The 26,938-nt window shown below is 44.9% G+C and overlaps 1 protein-coding gene across 1 annotated transcript in view; it reads right to left on the reverse strand.

Annotated features, from left to right (window-relative positions):
• The window catches only part of ANKRD52 (ankyrin repeat domain 52), an 83,619-nt gene that overhangs the window by 23,036 nt on the left and 33,645 nt on the right, over window positions 1–26,938 (reverse strand). The window contains exons 5-23 of the mRNA XM_054978724.1: window positions 22,435–22,635; window positions 21,488–21,575; window positions 18,011–18,153; window positions 14,930–15,142; window positions 14,697–14,775; window positions 13,744–13,858; window positions 13,147–13,229; window positions 11,726–11,843; window positions 11,107–11,175; window positions 10,380–10,520; window positions 8,744–8,821; window positions 7,122–7,233; window positions 6,831–6,902; window positions 5,776–5,977; window positions 5,528–5,615; window positions 4,053–4,170; window positions 3,528–3,747; window positions 2,941–3,028; window positions 276–359 (exon numbers count right to left, since the gene is read on the reverse strand). Of these exons, the coding sequence (XP_054834699.1) occupies window positions 276–359; window positions 2,941–3,028; window positions 3,528–3,747; window positions 4,053–4,170; window positions 5,528–5,615; window positions 5,776–5,977; window positions 6,831–6,902; window positions 7,122–7,233; window positions 8,744–8,821; window positions 10,380–10,520; window positions 11,107–11,175; window positions 11,726–11,843; window positions 13,147–13,229; window positions 13,744–13,858; window positions 14,697–14,775; window positions 14,930–15,142; window positions 18,011–18,153; window positions 21,488–21,575; window positions 22,435–22,635 (2,312 nt within the window). The remainder of the gene's footprint in view (window positions 1–275; window positions 360–2,940; window positions 3,029–3,527; window positions 3,748–4,052; window positions 4,171–5,527; window positions 5,616–5,775; window positions 5,978–6,830; window positions 6,903–7,121; window positions 7,234–8,743; window positions 8,822–10,379; window positions 10,521–11,106; window positions 11,176–11,725; window positions 11,844–13,146; window positions 13,230–13,743; window positions 13,859–14,696; window positions 14,776–14,929; window positions 15,143–18,010; window positions 18,154–21,487; window positions 21,576–22,434; window positions 22,636–26,938) is intronic.

The following is a 26,938-nucleotide window of genomic DNA, read 5'->3' on the forward strand; positions in this document are numbered from 1 at the left end:
GGCAGTAAAGAAAAAGAACGGAAGCCCAAGATGTGATCACTGCATTAGCACTGGTAACTAGACTCATCCAACCTACCAGACTGTATGTTTATTCCCATTCAACATTAGAAAGGTTAAGAGACAGGGCCTCAGCCTCTTCACTCCTAGCAAATTCCCCCGAGTTTCTACACCACTTCATGAAGGGAAGTTTCCTGTCCAAGCGCTGAAGTCAACAAGGTGACAACACAGTCAAAGAGTTCAGCAATGGCAAGCAGCAAGACTGCAGACTCACTCACCTTCCTTTGGCATCTCTGCTATTAACAATCTTGGCACCCAATGCTTCTACTAGCATTTCAGCAGTGCCATCCTGGTTGTTAATTCTGCAGAAGGAAGGAAACACAACAACAACATGACTTAACATGGCTTGGTTATATTTTCTTCTGCAAGGTGTTAAAAAAGAGGAAAGCTCAGAAAGGTGCCACATTTAACGCACAATCACAGAGGGAACGCTGTAGCTGAGTCTTTGAGGGCATATTTTTCATGCAGGAAATTCTAGATTCAATACCTTGCATCTCTTGTTAAAAAGAATGCAGGTAGGAAGGATGCTTAATTCCTTGAAGAACCACTTCTAACCAGAACAGATGACTGACCAATAGCCTGACTCAGTATGAGGCAGCAGCATCTGTGTTCTCCTCTCCCCCCTCCCATACACACAGATTTCTAAGTAACTTCAGTCCTGCTGTCACAACTACAGGCAAGATGAAGTTTAAAAAAAGGGAGCTATAGCACAAAGGCATACAATGTGCACAGCATGGAGAATTTATGGCAGCTTTCTCCCAACAATGGTACTTCCTGCCCCTGGATTCTCATCCAACCTACACCTGAGCATCTTCTAGCTCTTCAGGCTGGCTTTTAGAGGCCAGACTTAAGCCAGCAGAATGGTAGGGCCTTTTAATATGATCAAATTTTATTCCTGACCCTCCAGAATTATATATCTAAATAAAGACAATGATAATACCCAGGATACCCCCAAATTTGGGCAAAGGCCCCTTCACCACTCCCAAAATTGGGGATACCTGGCCCGGTGTCTGAATGCGATGGTCAAGTGGTTGAGGGAGAACAAAATGAAGCTGAATCCAGATAAGACGGAGGTGATGCTGGCCGGGAGGGCCGCTGCTTTAAATAGGATTGTTCTTCCTACCATCGATGATGTGCAACTTTCACTGAAAGATAATGTTAAGAGCTTGGGAATCATGGTTAATCCTGGTCTCCTGTTGGAGAAACAGGTGTCCATGTTTTTTCCAGGTTCATTTAATTAGGAAGTTGGTTTCCTATTTGCTGGTGCCTGATCAGGCCACACTGATCCATGCTTCAGTAACCTCAAGGCTAGATTACTGTAACACATTCTACATGGAGCTGTCCTTGAAGACTATCCAGAAATTTCAGTCAGTACAAAATTCATCAGTCCATTTGTTATTAGGGGCTAGCTGGCAAGACCACATTACTCCTATTCTAAGGTCTCTTCACTGGTGCCTCTTTGTTTCCAATCCATCGCATTGGTATGTACTTTTAAAGCACCTTCATGACCCAGGATCCATCTACTTGAACGGCTGCCTCTCCCTGCGTGTTCCCATGTGGTAGCCTTAGTTTTTTCCAACAAGGTCTATTATCAGTGCCCTATCTGCCTAAGGCATGTTCTACAATGTCCTGAGCCTGGGTTTTCCAGCAGCTGCCCCGTGCTTGTGGAACAGTCTTCACAAAGAAATCGGGGGGGGGGGGGGGGGCTTCTATCCTCCTGCCTTTCCAGAGAAGGAGTAAAACAGAATTACTCCAGAGAGCTTCTGGGGCAACTGGAGCCTAGGCCAAGGGGAAACAGCTTTCTATGTTTTAGCTTTCTACGTTTTAACGTATTTTATATTTGTTGTTTTAACGTTTAATTGTTTCTGTATTGTTACCTGCCTTAGATCCTGATTTACTCTGTAGAAAGGCGAGCAGATAAATATTTTAAATAAAAAATGAAACAATTCTCAGACAGGACAAAAAAAACCACAAATTGAGAACAAATGCAGTAGAGCTGTCTGCTACGAATGACGGCTGCCTTTCCTTGCGTAGCTTGCTAGTCCCCAGGAGAAATCCTCAATTGCCACTACCGACTCCTCATTTTACCGCTGGTGAGGAATGAGTTGCATAGTTGAGATATGCCCTCTAGTGGTTTCCACAAAGACTACATCTCCAAGATTTACATTTTTTCCTGAAAGCCAAATTCAAGATTTCATCCTACCTATGATATTTAGGGCACGTCTGTTCTATAAACAGAAACCTGCTTTATAATCCAAAGCCAGGAAACCATGGAAATTGTGATAGGATCTCCAACAACAAAAAATTATCAGCCCATCAGAAGACTACAATTCCCAGGTTTCTGCACATGAATCCCAGCAATAATAACAACAACAATTCGATCTATAAACCACACTCAGAGCGGTTTATAAAGTGTGTTATTATTATCCTCACAATTATCACCTTATGAGGTGGGTGGGACTGAGAGAGCTCTGGAAGAGCTGTGACTGGCCCAAGGTCACCCAGCTGGCTTCAAGTGGAGGAGTGGGGAATCAAACCCGGCTCTCCGGATTAGAGTCCCGCTGCTCTTAACCACTACACTACACTGGCTCTGTTAGATGCTGATGATGTTAGATGCTGATTTTTATTATTATAGATAATGTGCTGTGTGTGTGGACTGGCTCTTGCCCCAAAAGTTCTTACAAACTAACAGCAATTCAGAGCAATCTCACATCTTTAGAAGCATTGTTTCAAGCAGACAGAGATGTTTGGGATGATTTCTGTAGAAAGCATACAGCCAAGGGTCTCACTACCAGAGCAAAAATCCATCTTTGCTTCTCCTCTCCACCTGCTATCCCCATCCACCACACTTCTTACATATTCCAAGGGCCAGCTGAGACTTACACTGCACAGTGCAATGGAGTAAAGGGATTTCCTTCTAGGTATGCAAATGGATTGTGTTCAAGTAACAATTCAAGACAATCTTCATGCCCTGGCAAGGAAAAAGAGGCAGGGAAAACGATCAGATCACTCCTCCAGCTTCATGAAATTATCATCAGCCTTCACCTATCTGGTCCTTTTTCAAGTTCTAGAAAAGACTTCTGATCGCAACAAAAGAGGCGTATTCTGAGAGTTGGTGGCCATACGTTTCTGCATTTCCCCCTAAGGAGAGAGGCTGCAAAAGGAGGCTTACAGCATTACTCAGTTGTTACATCAAAGATTCAGTTCTCTGCACCCAAAATGACCCATTTTGAATACAGAATTTTTAGCATTCCTGGAATTTGGATTTTCTAGACAAAGGATCAGGATTATTGAGAAATGGGAGGTAGGAAGAAATGAGGCAAGCAAAGCTGTCCTGAGCACCCAATTACCATAGTGTGTTACTTGATTAAGCAAGGGAATTGCTAAAACCACCCAACCACTTGGGCTAGCTCATAAAATGCCACAGGGAGGGACACTGGAAGCCATACCACAGCCCACTGAATTCTTACCACTGTAAGAAGCCCAGTGCATTGGTGAGTAGCCACTATAGTCCACCACAGAGTCCAGAGGGTCAGTAGAGAGCGCTGCCTGCAGCAAGGTCCTCAGGATTTCAGAATGCCCACACACCGAGGCAAAGTGAATCGGGGTCCGGCCCTTGAAATCCCGACACAACACAAAGGCATCATGGTCCAGCAGTGCTGCAAGGCAATCTTCACAGCCAGTAACAGCCTGGGAGCAGCAAAGAACAGCAGCGAATGAGAGAATGTGCCCAGCACAAATACTACTGTGACAGTATCCGTGAGCAGGTCTTTCGCTCTGGCCTTTTGAAATATGAAACCAGCTATCACTGGCTCAAGATTTCAAGTGCACAATGTCTAACCTACTGAATATTTTGATTGGCTGAAGGTTTTCAATTTTCAACGATGCTGTGTCTAAACTTAAACTTTCCTCATAAGAACTGAGGACCCACACAGCCAGCTCGCTGCAGGGCTATGAAGCCACAAGCAGCTCTTCCGCTCAATTCTTCCACTCACCCCCCGGTGCAGTGCAGTCCTGCCTCTCCTGTCAGCTGCATCCACAGTGGATCCCTTCTCTAATAAGAGGTGGACACAATCTACATGGCCGTTCATGATCGCCAACATCAATGGGGTTCTGTAACAAAAGCGAGAATCTCTCTGTTGTAGAAAAATCAAATATTTGCATGGTAAGACTGGTACACTCTGGGGTTTTAGAGCGCTTTGGACCTGCCAGTGCTACGTTTACAGAAAGGAGGGTGCTGAGAGAGCATCTTGAGAGCTAAAACCAGAAGGATAAAATGTAGGTCTGCCCTGGATTCTAAGCAATATTATGGAAAGGAATTAGAGACACGATTGTTCAAAATGAGAACGTCTGCAAACTGAGAAACTAAATTATGATTGTAAAGAGTCCAGTAGCACCTTTAAGACTAACCAACTTTGTTGTAGCATAAGCTTTTGAGAGCCACAGCTCTCTTCGTTAGATGCATGGAGGGTATGAAGAAACTGGCCAGAGATATATAGGTGGTGAGGGGAGGGGGAAGAGAGAGTGCAGGGAGTAAGGGTTATGTAAACGTAAATAAGTTACAAGAAGTCATGAAAGAGGTGGAATGCACAATCCAGGCTGGACTACTGGACTCTTTACTATTTTGCTACTACAGACTAACACGGCTACTCCTCTGGATCTAAATTATGATCCTAACTCTATAGGCTATTTAAGATTTGCCCCATGATTAAATGATAAGCAGGAATTAGGATCCCTAGTTGCTATCCTCAGCTCTGGGAAGGTGATGAAAACAAAAGTAGTGGAACAGTTGTGTCAGGATGAGAAAGCTCCTCAGTATGACCTAGAAGTAAAGGAGCTTACCCGTGTTTGTTTAATATGCTTCCTTTCATTCAGGATTCTCTCCTGCAGGTGTCTGCTGCATCATGTATTGTAAGCAGGAATGTATGTACTCGAAACTAAAAAAAATTGAAACTCTGCACTGAAGTAGCCCACATTCTGCATCAAGTAAATATCAGTTGAGCAAACATACTTTGTCTCCCTTATTCCGCATAATTTTTTCTGCCATTTTTTACTGGCATGCAAACTTTTTTCTGGCTTTGCCATTCAAGAGGAAGAGCAAAGATACATGCAAAAAAAAGGAGAGAGAGAGAGACAGAGAGAGACCCTCCCTTCCCCTCAACCACTAGAAACCTTGTTCTACCACCTGTCTTAACTTCTGAGCACTGCCACATTATTTTCAGACATAATTTTTGCACCATAAGGTCTAGAAACCTGATCCTTCTAAAAATGAGATACTCAAGAATTTTGTTCCCAGTACCATATTCTGCAAATTTTTAATGCTACTGTGTATAGCATACACATAGCATTATTACTCATTAATTATACCATTTTAGCAGCGTTTGCTTTTAAGGATTCTATCAGCCCTGCCTAGCATCAGAAATAGCCTGAATGCACAGTAGAATTTGCATATAATCCAGTGGAAACTCACTGCCCGTGGATGTCTATCACATCTGTGATGTCGACTCTCTCCCCACTGTCAATGAGAAGATGGAGGGAATCTGTGTTCCCATAGGCAGCTGTAAGAAATATAGGAGGAAACACTAAAAAGCTATGCATAGAACTTCCCCTTCTCCCATCCCTTTCTTAAACTGCCATTTCTCCAAGGTCTCAGAGTACTCCAAGTCTTGTTTGCATGATCAGCCAGGATAGCAAAGAAAGGAAATGTCTTGCTGTCACCTGCAGCATGTAGGGGTGTCCACTTCTTTTTTTTCTCCTTCACAAGAGCAGAAGCACCATGGCTGGTGAGCACCTCCACACACTCCGTAGAGCCCCTCTCCGTGGCAAGATACAAAGCTGTCCGCCCTTTGTGGTCCCGCACATCCAGGTTCACCAGGGTTTCGGCAAGTGTCTTCAGGGCTTCACAGTGACCATTATAGGCCTGGAAGCAGCACAACACAACGAGTTAGTTTTAGGGGTGGGCACTGCTAAAAAATTTGGGTTTCCCGCTTTGGGTTTCCCAACCAGCTGGGCAGCGGGGAAGTGCACAGCCGGCTCCTCTGACCCTTCCTGCCCCTCATGGCTGCCGCACCATTTGAGGGGTAGGAACGGCCTCTTCTGTCTCCTTTGCTGATGGCTGGAGAGACGGGGGGGGGGAAGAGCTTAAAGCGCAGAAGGCTCCATGTCTTGTTTGCGAACGGGGCACGGAGCCTTCTGCCCTTTAAGCTCTTCCCCTCTCCAGCTGGCTGGAGGCACGGGGGAAGAGCTTAAAGGGTAGAAGGCTCCGCACCTCGTTTGCGAGCATGCTGGCTCTGATACGGGCATTTTCTCCGAATCAAGACCCCGAAGCGCACACCCCTACTTAGTTTGCATGGTTCTCAAATCCTTTGGCACATTTTGTTCAATCCTCATCTTGTACTGAAATTAAACCCGAGTACGTGCAATTGAAATGAACACGGATTCTTCTCCTGTCATTCTTCATTTCCCTTGTCTCAACTGATAGATTGCAGGCACCTCAGGGCAGGAAGCTCTCTTTTTGTACTTTTTTGTAAAATGTCATGCACACTAATGGTGTAAGAGTAATAATAAATTTTCTTCTTTTTTGGCCTACAAGACTAAACAAGGAGGATTGAACATGCCAGTTTGCACCTTGATTCCAGGCCCTCTCCTCTCCATACCAGAAACAATGCTTGCACTCGAAAGATAGTCACTGTTGTAGTATAAACAAGCTTACTTTTCACAGTAGAGTTAGAACACACAATACTGCAAAATCTGAGATCATGACAAACACTTACAGCTAAGTGCAAAGGGCTGACTGGAATGGTGCTTTCCACATCGTCCAGGCAGTTAAAAGACATTTCCAGGAGCTACAGTAAAAGAAGGCACAAGATCTATTCCCAACCATACAAACACTCCAGGTCTCCTCTGGCTTCTACGTTCCCTTACAGTAACACTGTCAATATACTACAAAATCTTTATTCAGCTAAATGAGAAAAATTCAGACTGGAGCCCAGAGCAGGAAAGTGCATACAAACATCCACTGCTTAGTTGCACCTCCAAAGTTATCAGCCACTTTCACAACTTACCAATTCAAGGTTCTGTCTGTTGCCATAGGCAGCTGCATAATGGACAGCGGTGTAGCCCTGCTTGTCCCGAAGAGATGGGTCAGCACCATTATCCAGTAAGAACTCTAAACAACTAAAACAAATTATCTGATTAGATCAGGAATAGTTGAGATGCATTTTCTAGCAGGCAATGAAGCTATTCTGCAAAGCTATTTGGCTTTATGACAATGCCTCACAGTAGCATCATGAAAGAAGCCACATTCCTCTGGGAAATCAGGGAACTCCTCTAGTCAACCCCATTTACTGTGATAGAATAAAGAACACAATAAAGTAAGTCACAATAAAACATCAGTGGTGATGTATCTGAAGTGGCGTATCTGAAGAAGTGAGCTGTGGCTCACGAAAGCTCATACCCTACCACTAATTCTGTTAGTCTTACAGGTGCTACTAGACTCTTGCGCTTTTCCACTGCCACAGACAGACTAACACAGCTACCCATCTTGAATAAAACATCGTTTTCAGTCACAGTAAACTGAGCTGCCCTGTAGGCAAAGTTGTGTATCTACTTTTGGGACTAAGGAGTACCCCATATCGGAGGCATAACGGGTTATATGAGAACTGGAACTATTGCCTATGATGGGAATTAAAGTGCTGAATGGGAACGTGAAGGCATGCTTCTGATAGGACGAGTGAAGCAAGGAAGTCCCTCCCCTGTAGACAATGGACCTTTCAGGACCTTCATTATGAACTTCCTTTCCTTCACAAGCCTGTTTAAGAGGTCTTCAGAAACCTCCAGTCTGTTTTCTTTGGGCATGAGAGAGCAGGTTCATGAGAATCTATACACCTGAGGCACATATTCTCCTGTGGCTCCACGAGGCAAGTCCTAGTGCACCTATAAAAGCCATGTGGCTTCAGGAGCACCTGAAACAAGCCAAATGGCAGCTGAAAAGGTCCCTTCTGTGCATTCCTTGTCATAATCCTTGATTCTTCTGTTCTGCAGGTGGAGAAAGAGCGTTTCCAGTACTGTGCAGCTGCTTCTGTACTGGGGATCTGCCTCCTACCGAAAACAGAAGGACTCTACGAGATCTTCAGCCCAGCCCAGCTTGAGAATTGGGGCTGGGAGGAGTAACCCTCACAAGGATACCCTTCTCCACTGATGGAATATTCTCTGTTTCCCCCTGCACTACTCTCTCCCAGACACTGAAAAAAATTAGTAGATTTTTTTTACTCCCTTCTCCTCGTCAAACGGACATCTGGGGCACTTTGCAAAAATCCAGTGCAGCACAGCTTCAGTATGGGGAAAAGAAAGGACAGATCAATAGTGGATCCCCTACTAAAAGCATGCAAGTTTGAGGCAGAGAGAACACCCAGACAGATCATGTTTCCAGGCTGAATGATTCCAGTCACACAACAGACAGGGCCCCAGCAGGGACTGCTGCTTCCCAGGCAGAGCGCGCCAGACAGCCAGATTTGGAAAGGAGGTTCCTGACCACGGCCACGCCCAGCATTGTTCAGGATTCTTCCATTCTAGCAGTGTCGTGTTAAAGTTAAGCAGTCTGCCACTGGAGATGGGGGAAACTGCAGTCAAAGCAACACTTTCACTCCTAAAACTGGGTTTCTAAAGAAAAGGATGAACTACTCACAAGATTGCCTCCTTCAGTCGCGACTCCTTCAGTGGCTCCTCGTCAGTGTCATGGCTGTTTCCTGAATGAGTTTCAGCTCTTCAAGAGAGAAAACCTAGGTCAGTTTTGCTGGGACACAGGGCCAAGCTAGACATGGTGGCAGCCACGGGTTTACCCCCACGGCCACTGATGCCCTTTATAACTGATCTGTAGTTTACTAAACTCCGAGCTGCAAGGCCCCATCCAGAATAGGCACGCAGTGAGGCGTCTTAGGTGTGTGGGCTGGCTGGCAAGCTCACCAGGAGGTGAGGCCTTGCCATCTTGCCCTGGCATGCCAGATAGGGGGGAGGAGAGGGATTGCCCCTCGGCCCTCCCCCTGGCCACTGCTGGCTGTTCAAGTGGCTCTCTCCCCCTGCCCCGTGCGTCTAGGGGCATAGGCAGTCATGTGTGGCTGCCATTTTTCTCCTGCTCTCATCTCTTTTCACAGGGGAAAGACAAGTCCACACAGCCCCGCTGCTGTCGACCTCTTCCTACTCCCACCGGCTTGGCCAGCTGGGTCACCTTCTTTCTCCTGTGAAAGCAAGTGAGAGCAGGAGGAAAGCAGTGGTGGCATGTGACTGCCCACACTACCAAAGATACAGCCACTGCCGCACCACCATCGACAGTGCAAGGGGAGCCAGGCAGACAGCCAGCAGAGGCAGCACTGGCCAGGCAAAGGGCTGGGATGCGATCCCTCTCCTCCCCCACCCCACCCAAATGCTGGGGCCAGCCAGCCAGCCAGCAAGCCCATTCACCTGGGGCTGCCTTGCTGTGCACCTCTTTGGGACGGGGACTCACAGTTCTGCGTTAAAAAACTACAAATCAATTTAAAATGGCATCATCTAGCTTGGTCTACAGTGGAAGAGATGCTTAAGACTGGAATGGTAATACTTTGCATACACCATCTAAAGAATACTCCACTTGGGAATCCAATACAACAATAGTTCAGTGAAACACCACACATGATTTTGCTATCATCAGAAGATGTTATGTTTAATCAGGATCACCCAGTAGACCAGACAAGCTCCTCCAGATGATCTTCAAACTTACACAAGCCACTTACTATCCGAGAACAATGAACCAGAACCCTGGATTCTTTTCAGACTTCACAACTCACAAGCCTGACGGCGCTTATGACAGGGGATGGGGAAGACCCGGACATATCACGGTAATTTGGTTGGCCCAGGAATGTACGTTGGCTTTAATCTGGGGGAAATTTTCTTAAGCAGGTAATGGGGGTGGTGGGGGGAGAGAGAATCAAGAACTTGACTGTAGTCTGTCCTAAAACCAGACAGCAACTTAAAAGCACCAAACACTTAAAATTTTACAGAATAATTTCCCTCATTACAGTGGAGTTTCATTTATGAATTTTAAATTTGGGGGGTAGGTAGTGCCGTATCAATTCAGCTACAGGGAAGCTTCTGACACCACGTGGAGCCCTGCCTTTCTGAATTATTTTTAATAAGAACGTTTGTTTTAACTCTTTCCAATTCACAGTATTTCCACGGAGAGTTTTAGAGCTGAATTAATTCCCTGTCCCTAAACCTAGGTGCTGGTGATTTTTGTCTCAGGTTTTTCTGGATAGCCAAGTTGCCATGATGGACCACATCCGTCCTACCTCCTGTATGTGTCCGAAGCAGCAGCGTAATGTAAGGATGTGCAGCCTTTACAGTCAGCTTCGTTAATACTGGCTCCGGCTGTGACTAGTGTCACTGTACACTGATAGCTGCCATTAGCGGCTGCGTAGTGCAAAGGAGTCCTGGATTGGAAAAGAGAAGGAAAAGGAGGCTTGAGGCATCACTTGCGCAGTGAGTGGCTTGGATGCAAAAAGCCATCTATGGCCCTGCGCTGAACCAGAAGCTTGTGTCAATAAAGCTACCTGACCCGCACCGAACCAATGCAAGGCCAAAATGAGGCAGCAACACAACCAAGGCTAGGCTGCTAAACGGATCAAAAGAACAGAAAGCCTGAATCACATAGCAACGCTAAAGTATAAGAAGGAACTTTATTGCATTACATTGCTCTTTCTCCTGATAACATTCTGCAAGTACCATTTTTCATTTACAGGACTGAGGCAGAGATCACTAGTCCACGATAGAGGCAGGCTCTGAATCTAGATTTCATCATATACGAAGTCAGTGCTGTAGTCAGTGCACCAATGACTCATGCTGTTGACTGTGCTGCAGCAAAGGTAACAAGCAATTCTCTTCGGGGGGGGGGGGGCAGACACACACAGGTACAGGAGCACCATTCATGTTCTAAAAAAAGCCCCGCGTTAACATTCAATATCACTCCCCTGAAGACCTTTCTTGCTCCTCAACAAGTACACAGTTCTCAGAGGTTACCTTCCAAACTTATCTCTCCTCCTCAAGTCAGCTCCACTGCTCAACAGCAAGTTAAGACATTCAACATTCCTACAGAGGAAACCAAAAGGAACACAATCACACCCTGAAGGAACAAAGAAAGAATGCTTGGACTGACTGAACGCACGATGGGATATCTGACTATGTTTCATAAGAAAGATGGTAGCCCTGGGTAGCCTGAGTACACTTGCACAGTTTAACTGGGAAACTTTGTGGACGTCTCTTATCCATCATGGAGGATAATGGCCCCATCGTCTAGAGCAACTGGAGGAAATGGCTATGCAAAGGGAAAACTCTCCCTACTCCAATTCAACTGAAAGAATTAGAAATGTTCTTCACAATGACCAGTCATATTCACACTAAAGCAGATGGGATTAGAACAGTTTCAATCTGATGACAATGCTATTTGTACACTCTTCAAGCAACCAAGAGCCCTGAACCTGCGGAATCAGTTCTCTTCTTGATACACAGAAAAGGTCAAAGCTTTCACTCAGGTTTTTTTATAGAACTAAAAGTAGCTAAAATAGAAAATAAACAACACTGACTCTCTCTCTCTCTGCAGGACCACTCTGTCAAAGTATCAGCTGGGTTTATTACTTACCCTCCGGAAGCAGCAGCATGGAGGCAGGTCCTCCCGAGGTTATCTGGCGTATTGATATCAAAGCCCGCGGACAGCACATGCTCATTGCTAAGCGAGGAGACAATGCTGTACAACTGACCTGTAAAGGAAAAGGCAGCAGAATAAGCAGAGATTTCAAGCATAATTATTAGTTCAACGTAAACCCAAGCACAGATCCACAGAAAGTGTGGTGGTTGAAATGGAGGTCACATTCCTAGAGATCTCAGGAAAGATCTTTTCTCCTACGGAAAAAAAAAACCCAATTGCTACCCCTCACTATTATGGAGACCATGTATGGACAGGCGGTATTGGAAAGAGGTTCCATTATTCTGTGAGTGGGCCTTCTGCGCCACGTTATCCATCATCATTTAGACCAAGATAAAAGCACATCCTGCTCTTACTCGATGATTTCTTACCAAGAATTTCCCCATTTTACAAAAGCCCACACAATCTAGCTAAGAATAAAATATGCAAATGGATGCAAAATACACTAAATGTACATGTGCCTTCTCGATTGTTATCACTTATTATGTGCTTAGAGTGTCTGTTTTCTTTGTGCAAGAATTTATCCAGTGCATGAGTGTTCTTGGGCACAGATTAAGAGCAATCCTGGTATTAGACAAACAGCACATTTTAATCTGGCTTCAAGACCAAGTGCTGCCCCCTTCAGCATACACTGCCTTTGAGAGTGGGATAAGCAATGACTTATTTTTCTTAATATCTTATCTGGGTTGCTCGTTGATGCATCTTGGTATGAAGGAGGAAATTATGCCCCTCTACCCCAATTTGGGTTTCACTGCATCTACTAAAAGTAGTAAGTAAATAAGTAAACATAGCTGTTAGGTAGAGATGGGCACGAACTGGAAAAACAATGAACCGTGCGGTTCGTGGTTCGCCGCGTTTCATGAACCATGAACCACAAACTTTCACGAACCTGCCCCAGTTCACAAACCAGTTCATTTGGTTCATGAAAACATCACATCCGGGTCAGCAGAAGGCCACTTCCGGGCCAACAGAAAGTTTGTAGGAAATCCATCTCCTGTTGCCTAGGAAACCGAATGATTGGTGCCAGGCTGTCTGCAGCGACGAACAAAAAAATGAACCAAATGAACCAGCCTAAAGTTTGTAGCGGTTTGTCAGAAACGGGCTCTGACGAACCGCCAGTTCACGAACCACGGATGGCCCGGTTCGCCACAAACTTTGGTTCATATCTCGGTTCATGCCCATCTCTACTGTTAAGTGATGCAAATGCAACCAACTGAAAGGAGTATCTCTATCCTGTGAGCTTTCTTGACTGCCTGAAGTGGACTCAGGCTCATATACAGAAAGGATCATGATTCCTTATCATCACAATCCCATTTCAAAAACCTGCACCAAGAAGACAAGCAAGGGCAACCACATACCTGAGGAAAGTAGCTTACGACAACAGTCTGAGAATCCAAAGAGAACAGCTAAGTGCAAGGGGAACATGTCATGGATCCCACGCCTGGAAAAATAATATGAGAAAGGGATGTGACTGGAAGACACACAAACAAAGCATGCAATATCAATGTGGTGATTGATTGATTGATTGATATTCGATTGATATTCCGCCCTCCCCACACAGGTTAAAATACACAGAACAGTTAATATGACAGTTAATATAATAAGCATGACAGTGAACACACACAGAGGTGAACACACACAGTGAACACACACAGAGGTGCACCAGCTACCACACTGTTCCTCTTCTGGGCAGGTAGTGAATGATTTCACTCGGAATGAATCATGTTCGAATTATCATCTTCAAATTCACAATCACTACTGTAGGTTAGTCACTACTCCATATAAGTGTGCATAGGAAAGCTGCAAAGTATCATCACAACCTCCTTCTATCATACCACAGCCTCACCACAATTATGTGTAACACGTGAGCCAACCCATTATAATTGTTCTTAAATATATACACATACACACAGGCATCATAACTGTTCTTAAATACAGACACTATGTTTCCTCACCTTGCAGTATCAGCACCATTCGTCATCAAAGTACTAATTAGCAGCTCATGGCCGTATCTAGCAGCAACATGGAGGGGGGTATTGCCATATTTGTCAGCGCAGTCAATCTCACTGCCTAGAAAGCAAAATCCATTAACAACTTTGATTTTTCAAATGATCAGAAACACAAAGAGAACTGAAGAAACAAAGTAGAGTAAGGGTTGCAACCCAAACTCAAGCTTCCTCATTCCTAGCTCTATCCTAAAATTCCTTATCTTTGAGCTGAGCCTACTGGAGCCAAATTAACAGTAGACAAACCGATTCTCCTGTACTTCAGACAACAAAGCTTTGAAATAAATGGGACTGTGACGGCCTGGTGCCTGTAGAAGATGCCGCAGGGCACATGGCAAGAACCCAGCCAGGAGGCTTCCTTCCCACTCTTATCTGTTCGATCCAAGGAAAGCAAGGGCCACAAGCGGTCTGGGCTGTGCTGCTCAAAGCCAGCCATGATGGATCAAGAGCCCTGGGGAAACTGCAGGGCTCGATTCAGACCCAGAGTGGGGAGTGCTTCTTCTGCCAGAAAGGACAAGCTCAGAACAAAATGTGCCTGGCTCCACCTCCAGAGCAAGCTGGAGAAATACTGGGACAGCCACTCCCCTCACTGACTGAGAACTGTGAAGAGCGATGGTTTAAATCTGTCAGGTTCTTTTTACTACATTTTGCAACTGCTTTTCTTTAACTTAAAAAACATCATAAGTGAGATATTGCTTTGAATGCATGACTTTGCATTATGAAACTGTTTAAAATAGGCAAGAGTTAATGGATGTAAATGCATTACAATTCACACAGCAGCATATTAAACGTCTACATGCCCAAGATCACTCTGTGGGATAAAAACAAAGAACTGCAAACTGAAGCAGAGGAATAAAGGCACACTGTAAGATATCAAGCACAGGCATACTGGCTCCACTTACCATTTTGTATGAGAATCTGAGAGCGTGTAAACCGTCCATGAATGGCAGCCATGTGCAAAGGACTTTTCCCTTCTTTACTCTGCAAAGATAAAGGTAAATTTGCAAGTGAATATAAACCTACCACCTAGAATATAAATTTGCCTACAATCCCAGCACCTCACTGGCATTTTGAAATAAACCGTGTCCACCATCTTCACTAGAAGGCTGCCTGTATGCAGCTTTACCCGCCATACCTGAAAGTTCACATCGGCTCCGTTGTTGACGAGAAGTTCCAGGCACAGGGCCCCGTTGGTAGAGACAGCAGCAAAGTGCAAGGGGGTGAAGCCCTTCTCATTGGGCTGGTTGACGTTGGCGCCATAATTGACCAGTTCATTGGCCACAGCATCCTGGCCCATGTAACAGGCAATGTGAAGTGCAGTGTTGCCAAAAGAATTTGGTTCATCAATCTACAAGAACAAGCAAACATGTGAATGTGCGATATCTGGAGCTGTGCAAATTGCTAGGCCAGAAACGGCAACTCCAAGGCTGCACTGCCTGTGACTACAGATTATCCTTTAAGCACCGTCACTGCATAACACAACCACTCACATGGAAACTGTCGTCTCCCTAGTAAATGTGCACATTTCTCTCTCACACATGCACACTTCTAAATGTTTCTGATTTTCTCTGCTTGACCTGCCCACTAAAGTATTTCAGGACTTGAAAAAAGTGCCATGAACAAGCTGGGGCGTAGAAAGGATGGAGGGGGAAACAATGTGGCTTTCAGTTTAGCATGGCGTGTGTCTGGGTTGGCAAAAAAAAAGGCACTCCATTTAAGTTTTAGGAAACAGTGTGAGGCAGAATTGTTCTAAGAGGGTTATGGTTAGGAGTAGAGGCAGGCACAAACCGAAATACAAACCAATGTTCGTCGCGAGCCAGGCCAGTTCGTGGTTCACAAACTGGTGGTTCATGGGAGCTCATTTCTCACGAACAGTGATGAATTTTAGCCCAGTTCATTTGGTTCGTATTTTGGTTCGTCACTTCAGACAGCCTTGTGTCAATTAACCAGTTTCTTAGGCAACGGGGAGTGGAGGGGTGGGCTCTCTGCAGACCTTCTGCTGACCCAGAAGTGATGTTTTCACAAACCGAACGAGCCGATTCGTGAACTGGGGCAAGTTCATGGTTCACGAAACACAACGAACCACGAACCAAATGGTTCGGAATTTTCCCGGTTCGTGCCCACTCTAGTTAGGAGATTTGTTACAAGTTTCTCAGTTTTTAAAGTGGGGTGAATCTATATTGTTTTTAGTTATCATTGAAAGTCTCATCATCATCATCGTCATCATTTTTATTACAGTACCAAGACCAATATACAAAAATTGTTACCTAACCACTTATTGACAAAAATGTCTTAAATATGATTTTAATAATGAATTGCCTCTAAAGGTGCAAGTTCAGAAATGCAACAGAAATCTGTGTGGTTATTTTATGGGAGACTAGCGACCAAGCCCATTTGGGGCTGAAATTGGCCTGCTCCAGACTGCAGGAACGCTGCTGGGGCAGCACGATGGGCCCTGGAGTGCTCCTGCACTCCACAACAGGCAAATTTCAGCCCAAACAGGCCCAATTCTGCCTCCAATTGGTCGAAATTGGGCTGCTGCGGAGCACAGGAGCACTCCAGGGTCCATTGCGCTGCCCCAGCCAGCTCGAGGCAGAAAGGCAGCTGAGCTGGGCCTTCTCACTGCCGCACCAGGACTTCCCATGCTGGGCTGGGCCTTCCTGCTGCTGCGCTGGCCCTCCCCGGGCCTCCAGAGGCCCTGAGGAGGCAGTGGGAAGGCAAAACATGTTGCCGAGGGTTCCATTCTTATCCACGTGTACTGCTCTTGCATGGGGATAAAAAGTGAGTCATCAACAACATGGTTTTCCTTTTATGTCTTATAATTTTAAAAATCAGATTCTCTTCTGTTAAGATTTTGTCAAAATTTAGATTGCAAACTCCTTGAGGTAGGGAAAGCCTGCCTTTTTAAATAACATATTATAACAGCAGCCCAGGAGGACTGGACCAGAAGTCAACCGCAGGCAGTATACTGGCAAATCTACAGATACATGCAGTCAACCCTCCTCCAATGCTTGCACCCAGCAAGAAAATTCCATTTAACTATCATGGCAAATAGACTGACAAACTTGTTCACGTCTAATTATTTACAGTTTTGCATATGTTAATTAGTTAAGTTCTATTTCTACAGGTAGCTTGGCATATGTAATTAACAGAGAGTTCAATGTGTTGTTGAAATGCATGGAAATCAGCCTATGCAAGGCACCTGGCTTTGCTGCATCTACAGAAATAAGCAGTAAGGAACACAGTTTTACACCTCCGTTTTTCAATACAAGGTGGGCAACACATAACTCCCCCCAATCCCTACCAACCAAGCAAGAGCAATTCCATTTCCAAGAACTGAGCAGTTCATGTTTTTTTGCTGTTTTGATTTTAAGCACAGGGAAGAATTTGGCATTTTTAGTGTCTGAAGGATTCTAATTAACCCAGTTTTTCCACCAAGCAACAGATGCTATTTCAGCATTCCCCATTCCCTATGAGATCAATACCATTTCACAGAAGCCTAGTAACTCTGGAGTTATGTAAGTATTGACAATTAAGAGTAATTTCAAGTGGCCACCACAATATTCTCCAATGCTACCTAGCTTCTGGTGTAAGCCTGAATAGTACTCTGAGCAGAATCCACTACGCAGCTGGGTCTTGGGTAATGTGAACTTCCATCTTTTAATATGGAATCTAGCAACTTTGCAGGGAAATAATGAAGCCTGAAATGCCAGTAAGTGCAGAGAAATAAATATGCAAGACACACAATAAAACAGAGATTGGGGCTGCACATATGTAAATAAATGCAAGTCTCTCTTCTGGACAAATGTACATTCAGAAGTTCAAGATTTCAAAACATTTAGGAGGGGCGTGATTCCTACCACGTCCTATGGAAGGAACTTGGTCACATCCAAAGTGGTCACATCCACATCCCATGGCATTCTGAAAAGTGACTCTCTCACGTAACACTCTGCCAACACACACGGGTGGGCGTGACTCCAGCTGCATCCCTGTCCAACCCTACACAGCGTATCTGCCCACCTATGTCCCAAATGCACGTGATATTCTCACATAATGAAGCTTAATGCACTTTGTGTATCCATTACAAAGCAGCTTCCCATGTTCCCAGACACTGATTTTTGTATCTGCTAACTAGCCTCTACACATTTACAAGGCACAGGACTGAGCAGAAGCCTATCCACACAGAAGCATCCACTGAGCTGGTACTGGAACTTGCCTCAACTCCAAGCCTTAGCAGGTGTTTCACAACTTCAATCTGGCCACTGGCTGCCGCTGTATGCAGCAGTGTGTAACCCTTCTTGTCCTTGCATGTAACATCCGCTCCTCGGGCCACCAGCAGCTTTAATACTTCCAAATGCCCTGGGAAGAAACATTGTACAGACACACAAGTAAGCAAACTGAAGAGGACTGTTGATTCCTATCTTGCTTTGTTTCCTCTTTCTGCTGATACAGAGTCACTTTCAGTCATGTCACTCTACACTGAAAGCTGTATCAAAAGGTTGTCAAGGCCACTCCTGTGAACTGATGCCAGATTAATGATTACCTACTGATTTGTCTAAGTCTTCATGCTGCCAAGACCAATATCTTTGTCAATCCTACTGCTATATACTTGGGTGATGGGGAAAGTCATCCAGAAGGCAGACATTCAGAATTTTGGATGCTGAGTTCTCTTGATGTTGAGACAGGAGACTGACTGGACAAGGGGACTGTGAACTTCCTCCCCCTAGCCCTTCTTCTCAAGCATGAAGCTCACTCCTCCGTTAACTACAATTAAGCATTACATCATTAATTATGCTAAGTCAAACTAAAGTTCTCTCTTAACCTGGATCTGAAGTCATGGTTTCAAAGCTTGATTAAGACCTCTGGTTTGTATTAACTGCAATAGCACTGGTACTGATGGACTGCTTAACTATGGTTAAAAGTGGAGCAGAAATTTGTTCCAGGGAAATGAGGCAGTATGTTAGCCTGCAGCATGCTCCGATCTGTTAACTATGGTTAAGAGATCAAGCAGCATGAGCAACTGGAAAACACCAATTTCACAACAAACAAGTTGTGCTCCTAGTTGTCTGCATAAGTGGGAAGGATGCAAAATGACTGAATGCATGTTGCCCAAAACATATGAGTCTATTATATCCAAGCCCTGGACTCGTTCTTACTGTACCTTGCTCTTCACTAGTTAATTATTTCTTTTCTTCCATCTTATGGTCAATTTCATTCATTCAGACTCGGATAGCTGCAAATATAACCTGATGTACTGAATACGTTTCTGTCAGTTTTCTAATAGACCCGGCACTGAAAATATATTTGAGTGAGGCTATTCCTCAGCTCCTTTATAGTGTAGAGGTCTGGGGTTGGAAAGATTGTTTAATTACAGCTTTGGAATCTATCCAAAACCATTTCCTAAGCAGAATTTTAGCTTTACCAAAAGGTACTTCTGCAGCTCTTACGCGAGCAGAGCTTGGCCTGCCCTCAGTCAGAGCCCGGGTACATCTAACCCTGCTTCTGGAGGAAGGAGCGTAACGACAATACCAGTCTATTGCACAGGTTATGCTATGAAATTATGCATAAAAATGAGGCTGTGCAACTAGCCAGCTATAACAACATCCTTTGATGTTACTCCATCTGTGACGACTCCCAGGGTGTCCTGGTTGCTGGCTTTAACATTCGGGAATGGGTGTTCCACTGTGATGCCAGAATGGATAGGCAGGCGATCTCCTATTCTAAATTCTCCCCATGGTTTGAACTTTTCAGGAAGGGCCATGTTAGAGCGCCCGATTTGGTCAACATCCTCCCTCAGAACAGCCTTTACCTCAATTCGGTTCCCAACTACGCCCACAGCGCTGCTAGCTGGCCGCGGTGTCAAAACACCACAAGCCCTCTCTGCTACTGCATTTGTGGTGCTCACGTTGTGAAGGATTTACCACACTGCCTACTATCCTGCCCACTTTATGCAGAGCCAAGGAATAAATTCCTAGAAGGGTTTTTAATTGGTTTAAACTCCTCTTGAGACTCGGAGAAGTTGTTTTGTCTCCTGTCTGATGCTGCTGCATTTGTTTCTTATAGAGTTTCTCTGTTCGCCTTAGCAGCCAAGAAGATCCAGGCTAGAGTTGTTTCCAGTGATAGTAATGGTTTTATCTGACTGGTATTTTCTGCCTAGATCATTTTAATCTTTTAATATTTGTACATATGTTTACTTGCTAGAGTGGTTTATGTGTATGGATTGTAACGGCCTTTGGCAACAATAAACTTACCAAAAGAATACGTTTCTGTGGTATGAATATGGCTGTCAGCTTATTCTGATTTAGCAGCACTCCTAAAAACATGCCTCCTCTAGCCAGTTTGGTGTAATGGTTATGAGCGTGGGACTCTAATCTGGAGAGCTGGGTCTGATTCCCCAACTCCTCCTCTTGAAGGTCAGCTGGGTGACCTTGGGTCAGTCTCAGCTCTCTCAGAGCTCTCTCAGCCCCACCCACCTCACAGGGTGTTTTGTTGAGGGGATAATAATGGCATACTTTGCAAACCGCTCTGAGTGGATGTTGTCCTGAAGGGCGATATATAAATTGAATGCTGTTGTTGTTATTCTACTCCACATGCCAGACATTACTGAATCTTTCAGCCCCAGACCAATCCAGCAGTAGAAAGGGCTTCTTCATCACACAAAAAATATTCCTAAGCAACTATTTCACCATTTCTATGGAGTAGCCCTGAGTAATCAATTAAGTTCAATTAAGTTACTCCATTTAAGACTGATGCACGTTACCTAGGCCAGCAGCAGGCAACCTTTCTGACCTGATTGCCAACCAGCACCTCACAATATCTACTTATGGAGAAACTAGAACACCAGCAAACAAGGGGAGGTGGAGGAGAAGCCAAGGGTTACACTTGGTGAGACATGTTGGGAGCACGCCCCAGGGTCTCACCATGCCTGGCAGCTACATGGACCTGGGTAGTGATGACTGGCATACACTTTTTCCCATTCTGTGGCAGCCCTGCCAACACCTCAGGGGCACACCTCAGCAGCTTGGAAAGAGAACTGACACTGGGAACCAAGGAAAAAATAGTCTGGTGTGCCACTGTTTGGCATGTATACCAGGGGCTGCCCATCGCTGCCCAAATCTGAAACTAAGGACAGCATCAAAATCAGAAGCAGGCATAAGGCAAGCAAGTTCCAGTTAAAACAGACATCTTTGGGGAAACAAAATGTGAAAACACAGTAAATTATCCAGGTAAGGAAGAAAACAGAGTTGCACTTACCTGTAACTGTTGTTCACTGAGGTCTTCTGTGCAGGCACATATAGCACTGCTCGTGCGCAGGCCCACCAAACGGTGAATTCTACAGTTTAAAAAGTCTACTAAGGGGCACCTGTCTCCCCAGAGCGCATGTGCGGGCGTTTCCCACCCAAAACGCCCACCTCTGTGGAGATGGCACCCCTACCCTCAGAACGGGGAGGGGGGATTAGCCACAGCTGCCTTTTCTCCTGGCCCAGTCTGCAAAGTGGCAGCCTAAAGTAGAAGTGAGATTTAAGGATTCTTCAACAGGGTACAGCAATCCTCAAGCATTTTGAATTATTTGCTAGGTGTTTTTTCCAGAGTATTCAGTGCCTTGACATGCATCTCCTTAACTAGAGGGGCCCAGGCATGCAAACATTACAAACACAAGCCAGAGTCCTTGCAGAAGGAAAAGAAAACTTACCAAGGAAGGCTGCCCAATGTATTGGCTGTCTCTCCTTCTTATCGCATGTGCTCAGATTGGCCCCTTTATTTAAAAGCAGGTTTACCATCTAGAAAGAGATGTACAAGAAGGAGGCTCAGAAAACAATGACAAAGATTACACCACAGCCAAACACAAGCCTCAGTTTACATGGTACTCCATGTCCTGGGTCACACTGCGAGAACCAACACTTTTGTGTTCTTGGGATGGAACACCTCAGGGCATGCATGGGCACAGATGTACATCCTGCCTCCACAGAAATATGAAAACTAAAGAGAAGCAGCTCGAAGGGAAAGCTTTGGATTCATCCCCAAACCATTCTCACTACAAAAGAGAAGCCCGCTCTTTAATACATCAGATTGAATTTCTCAATAAGCTTATCTGTGCAAGGCAAAAAAGCCTATCAACACAACTCTTCCTGACCATTAGATAAGAAAGTGGTAATATATACACATTTTGAACCAAAGGACTGGAATCTTGAGCTTAAAAACCACCCTTCAAAGTTCTTGGCTAGAATAATTTATGCAGATTCTGCCATTTTGCAAAACAGGCTTATTTTCGATACTCAATGTCGACATCTTTTGGAACAAAATTCAGAATTTTTATTCTAATTTTCTTTATAATGAGCCTGCAGAAAAGGCTGGCATGTGGACAGTGCACACGTGTGTACGTGGGGTTGCAGCGAAAAGATAGCAGAGAGACGCAATTAACCCACACACACAGTCACTCGTCTCCTCTAAATATCCACACATACCACGACCAAGTTCCTGCTCTCTGAAACAAACAGCCATCTGAGTACTGTCACATATGTGTGCGCAAAATAACATACACTCTTAGCTAACATGATTTTCATGATAGGTAACTTTTTTCACAGCTCATCCTCCTTTTATAGAGAAGGAATGCATCCTCAAAGACAAATACTGCCTTACCTCGATGTGCCCGCTGTGTACAGCATGGTGCAGTGCCGTGCGGCCAGTGCGGTCTGCCACATTGACGCTACTGAGTAGGGGAATGATGGCCTCAGCACACTTGGTGGCTCTGTTGGCAGCAGCAACATGCAGTGGTGTTTGCCAATACTTGTCACGAGCATTGACATCTGCCGAGTGCTTTAGGAGGAGGTTAAGTGCCTTCTGCAAGGGACAGAACTCAGGGTTAGCTTTTAAGTCTGGCTGAGCAGGACAAGATATAATGAGGGAACCTTATAGGAATAATAAAGCATTATGAGTGAGGAGATGGGACTGTGTTATAAGAGAAAGAAGAGGCATTTTAAAAGTGTAATGACTCATAGCGCTTGGGGAGAAGGAAGTATACCAGGAGCCCAGCTCCAGATACATTAAAAGGACCGAACTCTTGCAAGGTAAGAGACAATATCATACAGTAATCTAGCAACTCTGGGAGAAGTCAGCCAGGAGCAGGAGAGACATAATGGTGATCTCCCAACACCACAACATCATTGCACTGCAGAATGCTCTAGGATTTGCACAAAACTCTACCATAAAAACCACAGAGTTTGGAGCAAATTCAAGCATCTCACAAGACCACTTCCAGTTACATAGACGGAAGTGACTTGGAAGCTGGAAGATCTCCATTTTGCCTGTCCACCCACCCACCCCTGCTGCCCCACTGATTACCTGTCAATGGCAACAAATGACAACCCTACCTAAAGGATGGCTGCCAAAAGGGGAAATACTTGGTGAGTCCGTCAGACACAGCAAAACACGTGGCCTCATTAAATCTCTAAGCCGGTCGGTTACATGGCTAAGGCATGTAGGCATCAATTCCCTCGTTTATTCATCCTCTTAATGACATTAAGAATTAGACCACCTAAGAAAACTCAAGGGAAACTAAGCACTGGTGCGAGTAACTGTAAGGTCCATTAGTGGCCATGAATGAAGGTATACAGGTAACTGCTGCCTACAAAGCATTAAATAAAGACGCTGGAGTTTACACAGCAGCTAAAAAAGTTAACGACATGAGAGGGTATCCTCTTGCCCAAACTTCCAAGGTACCATGCGTGCTGAATTCTAGCGTTAGTATGTCAAGTTTCTGCACTAAAATGAAGCTAGAAAGTTTTCTCAGATTTCATTCTTTAAGTGCCTTAACGTCAGGTTGAAGCTTCAAAACGTAGAAGAATAGTGGTGATTATTCAGGGTGAGGGAGCAGCAGTCTCTGGTGTCACCGCCTCAAGTAACGCAGAAGAGCATTAGTTCTAAGACCCTCCTAAAACATGGCAGCAGGCCTGATTTCAGCAACACAGTCCATACTGCATACGTAAATCTTGACAAAACTGATGTCTGGGCTCTGGTTGTTCTGTTGCTTTTCTGATGGGCTCTCTGGGGACTTCTGGAGTGATGCCGCCAGTGAGCTATGTGATCTTGTAGTTAATTTATGCTCTTCAGTGATTCCGGAGGTGTTGGCAGGAGGCAAACGTAGCCCACTGGCCTACCTTTGGACACGGCTTCCCCTTTCATCAGCGTAAGACCCCACAACTCACTCCGCTTTACTTCTCGGGAAGGCAAGCCAGCCAGCAATTAAAAAAAAAAATGCTGATGCCTTTTTAGAGCGAAGAGTTGAATGAGCTGAGCCAGTATTAAGTCGTGTTTCTCAGCGTTGGGAATGGCCTGAAGCTGTGAGGCCAGCAGGAAAAGGCAACTGCACAAGTTAACTGATTCGGGTGAGGAAGAACAGCAGCTCTTCTAGCAGGACACCATCCAGGGAGGCCAGCCTCAGCACGATCCACGGCCACGTACTCCAGAACTGTTACATGTAGGTTGCTTGCTGCTCTTGCAGAGAATTCCAGCAAGGTCTGACAATAGCACCGTTAGTATCTAAAGGTCCATTTATGTATTTTACCCGATTACCTGTAATGCAATGTCCCCTCTCATGGAATATAGGTGGAAGGTCATAGTCAATGAAGGGGAGGGAGCGTTTTACGACTCTTTGTCAACAAGGCTGTACTAGAGAAGAAGCCGATTTGCGGAGTTGTCTTGACTGATGTGCACATGTGTGTGGGGTGGGGTTTGTTTTTGTTTTTTAATTAATTTACTTATTTTTATTTACATCATTTATAGTCCGCCTTTCTCACTGAGACTCAAGGCGGATTACACAGTATGAGGTTAATACAATCAGTATCAAGTACGTTTCAATACAATACCATAAGGTCAACAGATACAAGTTTAAAAGACATAGCATTAGCAAGGGTCCAAGACAGAGTAGAAAAAATACTGGAGCAAAACATAATCAATTCCAGGACTAACATTAGACAACATGGAGCGCTGGTTGTACATAGGAGTATGTATTTAAAGCAGCAGATAATATATAAGGCAAAAAGTGTGATGAAGTCTACGATCCCCAACTCATTAGTGAGGCACCTGAGACCCCATCCCTACAATACAGCCCTCCCAGTTGAGTAAAAAACCTTTTTGAATAGTTCAGTTTTGTATCGTTTGCGGGAAACCAGGAGAGTGGGGGCTCTTCTGACTTCCTCAGGCAGGTCATTCCACAGGATAGGGGCCACCACAGAGAAAGCTCTTGTACGGGCTGCTGCTGACTTCACCTGCGTGCAGCCTAGCACCTGCAGGAGACCCTGTTCAGATGAGCGAAGCTGCCGTGGAGGAACATAGGGAGGGGGAGGCGGTCCCATAGGTATGCCGGACCAAAGCCATGAAGAACTTTGTATGTAATAACTGAGCAAGGTAAATGATGGGTAGCCAGTGGAGCGACTGTAGGATGGAAATGTTCATGCTCCTGCTCGCTCCTGGTAACAATCGAGCTGCAGCATTTTGCACTAATTAGAGCCTCCTAGTTAACTTAGATGGGAGACCAATGTATAGAGCATTACAATAGTCAAGCCTTGATGTTACCATAGCATGAATCCAAGTGGCCAGGTCAGCAGTGTCAAGATAAGGAGCAATCTTCCAGGCCAGAGTGAGGTTGTAGAAAGCATCTTTTGCCAGTGCCTTAACTTGTTTTTCTAGTAATAACACTGGATCCAGTATAACCCCTAAACTCTTAACTGAGTCTGCAAGGGTCAGACGAACTCCATCGAAAGTGGGGAGTACAATGTCCTCTCTGCCTTCCCAACAAGCATCACTTCAGTCTTGTCTGGGTTCAATTTCAATTTGCTGTTTTTCAGCCATTTCACCACTGCTGTCAGGCAGCAATCTAAGATTTCCACTGCATCCTGTGGGGACCTGGATAGTGAGATACAGAGTTGGGTGTCATCTGCATATTTATGACATCCAACTCCATAGCTTCCAATGGTCACCTGTGCTGAAGAGATTAGAGCATGTGCAGAATCAGTTCAGAAGAACTTTCAGAGCTAAGCCTAAAAGGACTTTCTGATGCTGGCTCCACCCTCTAGGAGCAGCGTGCATGCTTAGAGAGGGCAGAAGCACACTTCCAGCTTAGTTCTTCTTCCCAAATACATAGAAGAAAAAAGTCAAGCATCTGTTAAGGGGAAGGTGAGCAGGTCATGTGACTGCACAAATGATCACTCTAAGAACCTGTTCTCCTTCATGGTCTCTGTGCATCACACTGATAAGACTGGCAAGCTGACTTACCTGGAGATGGAAACAGGTATGCCTTCCTTGAACAAAATGTTTAGCACTGCTTGACTAAAAGTTGCTTCCCTTTGAGCTCAAATGACTAAGACATAGTGACTGTGACCAGGTTGCTGCTTCGCCAACATCTGGAATGGGTATGTCTTGCGCAAATGTTTAAGAATTTGCCATGGCAGTTGATGATTTGCCAGCTGGTAGCCGAGAGAGATGCAGGAAGATGTCCACTTGCTTATATGGGTAGTAGAAATTCTGAATCCTTTGTGTTTGCCACCATGACAGAAGAACTGATGATCTTTTTAAAAAAGCAGCTGTTCTGCTCATGTAGAAAGCAAGAGCCTACCAGACATGAAGGGAATGCAGCACTCTTTCAGCTTCTATAGAAGGATTTTTTAAAACCACAGAAAAGAGCCAAGTACTGTGAAAGGAAGGTACAATCAGGATGTATGATCACCTTGTCCAGAAGAAACTGGAGGTAAGGTGGGTCAGCTCAAAGGGCACAGAGTTCATTTGTGAGACAAGCAGGCTATAGCTACAAGAAAGGCTGTCTTTAACAACAGCCAATGGAGTTTACAGGAGGCCATAGGTACAAAGGGGAATTTCATCAACTACACAACAAGACCAACTGAAGGTCTCAAAGAGGAAGAGTTTTTGGAACTGGAGGCTAAAGTCTCAACAAGCCGTTGAAAAACTGTTTTAATGCTGGATGAGAATAAGCAGAGGCCCCCACAACAGCAGAGTGGTGGGACAGTAATGAGATGCACACACAATGAGGATACCATGAAACCCTGGTCGCACAAGAACATTAGGGACTCCCAAATGGAATGAATGGACGGTTAACAGGGTATCAGAAAAGCAGAAGCATTTCGACTCT

The sequence above is a fragment of the Eublepharis macularius genome, chromosome 4 (genome assembly GCF_028583425.1).
Source record: "Eublepharis macularius isolate TG4126 chromosome 4, MPM_Emac_v1.0, whole genome shotgun sequence".
Taxonomy (NCBI): Eukaryota; Metazoa; Chordata; class Lepidosauria; order Squamata; family Eublepharidae; genus Eublepharis; species Eublepharis macularius.